Source organism: Lygodium microphyllum, chromosome 6 (genome assembly GCF_053477565.2).
Source record: "Lygodium microphyllum isolate KBCC chromosome 6, Lygodium_microphyllum_v1.1.10, whole genome shotgun sequence".
Taxonomy (NCBI): Eukaryota; Viridiplantae; Streptophyta; class Polypodiopsida; order Schizaeales; family Lygodiaceae; genus Lygodium; species Lygodium microphyllum.
The window spans coordinates 138,479,000-138,484,230 of record NC_141140.1 but is presented as its reverse complement, the minus strand read 5'-3'; the positions used below and the strand labels follow the sequence as shown (position 1 = coordinate 138,484,230).

General features: G+C 39.4%; 1 protein-coding gene across 1 annotated transcript; it reads left to right on the top strand.

Annotated features, from left to right (window-relative positions):
* Window positions 1–2,028: 2,028 nt before the first annotated feature.
* LOC148035198 (protein TERMINAL FLOWER 1-like) lies at window positions 2,029–3,158 on the top strand. Its single transcript, XM_087680786.1, has 3 exons — window positions 2,029–2,637; window positions 2,763–2,875; window positions 3,024–3,158. Exons 1-3 carry the CDS (start codon window positions 2,088–2,090, stop codon window positions 3,156–3,158), a joined length of 798 nt encoding a protein of 265 aa, XP_087536912.1. The 5' UTR covers window positions 2,029–2,087.
* The last annotated feature ends 2,073 nt before the right edge of the window (window positions 3,159–5,231 follow it).

The window sequence follows — 5,231 nt, the reverse complement described above, 5'->3', positions numbered from 1 at the left end:
TAAGTTTGGCATGTATTGGTGCAGAAATCTCAGATCAAGCCACTAAGTATGCATGGCAAGTAGCTTGAAACTATGACTGATGACGAATGGGATGAGCTTGATGAGTTATGAAAGTCCACCCTTATCATATCTCTCACTGAACATGTGTATTACAATGTGGTTGAGGAAGCATAGAGTGCTTAGCAGCTTTGGGATAAAATTAAGAACCTCTATAACAAGAAAAGTCCAATAAGTCATATATATTGGTTGAGGCAGCTTATGGACCTGCGCATGCTGGAGAATATGACAATGTCTGCTCATTTGAGCCACTTCCATGCTATTCTCAAAAACTTGACTTTGCAAGGTATTACCTTTAATGATGAGGTTACTCCATTGTTTTTGCTTGGGACTCTGAGCGAGTCATGGAATGTATTCTGCACTACATTATGTGCTCCTGCTACTATTTTGAACTTGCCTGATGCAGAGAGTGCTATTGTGCAAGAAGAGATCAATCGTAAGAACTTGGGTGCTTCTCATGTGTCGCATGCGTTGATTATTAGAGGCAGAGATGGTAATGGAAAGAATGACCATGGATATGGACATGGCAGAGACTCGTAGAAGTCTAGGTCTAAGTTGCGTGGTAAGTCACGCAGGAAGTCTCATGCGAGAAATGCTAATGTGACATGTCATCATTGTGGCAAGAAGGGTCATATATACCCACAGTGTCAAGAGTTGCACAATGAGAAGCGCAATGAGAAGGGGAAAGACAAAACATAGGAAAAGTCTAATCATAGCATTAAGCCTGTGAAATCTAGTGTGAAAATCTAGCAGATAAATGTCATGCAAACTGATGACTCCGATGGGGAGTACATATTTGCAGCTAGTTCTTGTGATGCTATGTTGTTGACCAAGGTTCACTCTATGTATGTGCAATGTCGGCTTTTAGATGCTGGTGCTTCATTTCATGTTACACCATGTCGTGAGTGGTTCCATTCCTACCGCACTGTCTTTGGTTCAGTTCGCTCGAGTGATGACAGCATGTTTTATGAGCATAATAGATCCCTAGCATTTCAAGTTTCTTTTTCCAAAATCAATTATTTCTAGCTTGAATTCCCAATCTAAATATAGCTTTTTCATTCAACATATGAGAATTATTTTGCCTACAAAATGTCCAATACATGAGAGAGTCCTAAAGAATTATGGATCTGAAGATCGAGCAACTAATTGCTTTTTATGGTACACTAAAGAAGTTGCATACAAAGGAGTTTGTTGTAATGATGTATGTTGAAGAGCGTAAGTAGAAATTTTGAAGTTTTGAATATGTAACATCTAGAGATTGGATACCATACAACTTGCTATAGGTAAGTTGAGCACTTGCTAGTAAATAGTATGCAAAGAGATGCCTATCCCAACATTCATATCCTTTGTCGTGGGCTAGATGATATTGACATGATTTGCAAGTTTGCGTTCTTCCAATTGACTATGTTTATTTGATTGATTTGATTCTCTTATTTGCCTTGTTATTGTACAAAGTAGTTGTATACATTAGCTATGGTTATGCTTCTTGTTCTTGTTTTCTATTTCTCTTTAATTCTTTTGTGTATATTTTGGAGCTGCAATTAGACTTCTTCATACATTACAATAATGTGTGTCCAGTTGTGTTATTAGGCAACTTTCTCTGTTTTTCCTTCTCTACCTTTGTATTCTACAAAGAAGGTTTACATTCATCCTCTATTTTATCACGACTGATTTCAAACGTGATTGATTACTCTCTTGCTTATTAAAGTGTTCCTTGCCCTCTTTTCTTCCTTTGTCTGCTTGACTCTACTTCGTTCATATGCACACCCGTCTCCGAGGCCATAGTGCATACGATGCATGCAATTTTCTTTTCTTGAGGCTGCATGACTTCTAGTTCGTTCAGAGGATGCATGCAATTTTCTTTTCGTCAGGCTGCATGACTTCTGGTTCGTTCTTAGGCCATAGAGTATGAGAGAGAGAGAGAGAGAGAGAGAGAGAGAGAGAGAAAGGGCTAACTTTCTCTGATGTACTTACAGCATGGGCCTCGATTTCGATCGGTAATCTGTATTGATCGTACGTGCAACGCCGGCATGATGGCTATAACCCCTGATCAGCTTCAGCTGATTCCTCTTCGCCGTCATCTTCTTCTTCTTCTTCTTCTTGGTTTAATAGCGATTCAAGATGTGATCTGCAGCTCCGGTCATCGTCATCAGCTGCGGATTAACGATGCGTCTTATTCTTCAGCTTCTACTGCATCGTCTTCCATGTACCACAATCATGATATTCGCGGGAATATGCGGCTGCTGCAGGACTCCATCGTCCCGCCGTGGCTGGACTCGTTCGGCGCAGCCCCCAACATCAGCCTCTCGGTGTGCTTTGACGCCGGCCGCAAGTGCGTGCGGGAGGCTGGGCAGCGCTTCTCTTTCAACGACACCTCCCTCCCTCCCGTCGTCACAGTCTCCGGGTCCGACCTGCCTGGCTACCGCGGCCATGCCTTCACCTTCCTCATCGTCGACCCTGATGCTTTCAACCCTGCGCATCCCATTGGCCGCGCCGTCGTCCATTGGATTGTCTCCAACATAATCATCCCGCCCTTCCTGCACGATCATGCAGATTCTTCGTCTTCATCGAATTCTCTAGGTGCAGACCATTGTGTGGTTAGAGACTGTACTCGTGAGTTCTGAAGTTGCATGCAGTAATCTGTTAGTAAGTAGTCTACTGTCTGCAACCAAAGAAACTACTTGATGGTTTAATTTACCATGCAGATGTAGAGAAAAAGGGCACTACAGTCTTCAACTACTTACACCCTACGAAGCCCACATCCCTTGCAAATGGTCCATACGGGATCCATCGATACTACAGTCTACTCTTTAAGCAGGTACGTGTAGCTCACTGCATAGACGTGATACCTCTCACATCTACAACACATCAAAATCTTAACGTGAATGATTCTCAGTTTTGCCTAACGTTGATGCCCTTCTCCTGATGATTGCCTTGTGGTCTCGATTACCCTTGGATGGATGCAGGGTTCTCCGATGGAGAACGTAAAGAACGTGACAAGTCCTCTTCTATTCAACACCCGCAACTTCACGACAATGTACAATCTTGGATATCCCATTGCAGGAAAGCTATTCACAGTAGATATTGATGCCCCCGCCTAGTTACAACCTCAATCCTCGTAACTCGCAAAGCCAACAACCAGGTCAAAATTCATTTCCATAGTTTTAATCCAGCTGTATTCTTATCAGCTTCGGTTTTTAATTACCTTAACTTCTTTTCACAATTGCATCCTGTTGTTATTATGATCAGTCTAGTCTTTCAAAGACTAAGAATATATATACAGGCTACTCACCATCTTAAACTTGTACAATCCCATGGTAGTTCTCATTAATGTGGATCTCATTCCATGGAAAATCGCGATACTACTTTGGCTACAAAGTATCAAGTTGCCAAGTATATGATGTCTCCCACTGAATGTGTTTTAATGTTTTTATCAAATAATGCAAAGGATAATATGATGTCTCCCATGTTGTCATTAATAGGAAGGATAATATGATGTCTCCCATGTTGATGTCATCCTACTAGAAATTGTTTTCACTTTTCTATTGTATGTGACGGATACAACACCATCGGCATGGATAGTAGACAAGAATCAGATTGTTTCAAAGTATTTATTTTCGGTCCATTGGATGGTCTAACAACCTTGATCATTGGCCCACATGCATATGTGATTGCAAAAATTTCATAGACATACGTGTTGATTTCACTATGAGGAAATAGGTCAACTTATGAATGAATAGAGATGTTTTATGCATTTAGAAAAGTACTTATGGAAGCGTCTTTAGGCATGCTTATTCATGCATCAAAATGACCTGAGTATAAAACCGTGTATCTTTCGACTACCAAGTGCATAAATAAATGTCCTTTTATATGCACCCCTTTTTGAAATTTCCTTATATATATAAACAAGTTAATAGATGCAACTCACCTTCTTAAAAAGAACAAGGGAGTTGTTGGTTCTAGAATTGCATAGCATGCATGAGTCTCCTAATGGCTTCTTGGGTGTTCTTTGTTTTGTAATTACTCTTTCAAATAGAATAAGAAATTGCACAAATCCAAAATGATCCCATAGCAAGATTATATGTATACTTGTGTAAAGTACATCTCACACATCAATTGGAAGCTATCAACTTTGACTTGTATTACAATAAAGTATATCTAAATTTTATATAGTATCTAAATTTTATATAGTATACGTATCATCAAAATCTATGCCTACAATGTTTATAATCGTTCTACTATGTGTTTAGTACCAAAAAAACTATCTACTACATGCATCTAGTTAATATCTCCACTTAGGAACCATAATCATCATTCCTTCCCTACTCAATGCCTCCTCATCCTCTACTACATGCATCTAGTTAATATCTCCTCTTAGGAACCATAATCATCATTCCTTCTCTACTCAATGCCTCATCATCCTCCTCTGTGCCTTTCTCTTGGCTATAATATGTCTACTATATACATGTCAGGCACTACATTATATTTCCTCTAAGGAGCTATCATCTTCATCCTTTTCTTGCTTAGAGGCCGCCTATTGTCCTTCTCTTTCACTACAACAAAAAGGCCTCTTAGACGCACTTTTAGACGCGATTTTTGAATATAGAGAAAATCTTACGGGCGTGCCTATCCGCCCGTCTATTTACGCGTCTACAAATTTGTGTCTATAAGCACATGTATAAAGGAATTTACACGCAAAAATAGACTCACAACAGACGCACATATACACGCATGAATACAAGCGCATAAAAAACAAAAATTGTTATTTATTTAATTTATTCTGTGCGTCTACTAGCGCGTCTATCTGGCAAATTAGACGGGCATATAGACACGCCTGTAGACGTGCTTTTAAAAGCACCCATAGACGCAAACGGAAAATAAAAAATATTATTTTTTTAAAGATATTTAATTTCTTTTTTAAATTTGAATTATCTAGCACATGTATAAGCGTGTATACTCTACATTTTAGACGCGCTTATAAACGCGTGTTTTTTGCAATTTAGACGTGCGGATAGATGCGCAAAACAGAACTGGAAAAAAAAACCAAGAGCATGTGCTCTCTGGTTTTTTTTTTTCCCCTCCCATACATCAGATTGTGCATTTGGGAAAAAGTCAATGGATCTAAAAGCACGAGAATTGAAAATAAAAGTCCATGTATTCATTATAGATCAAAA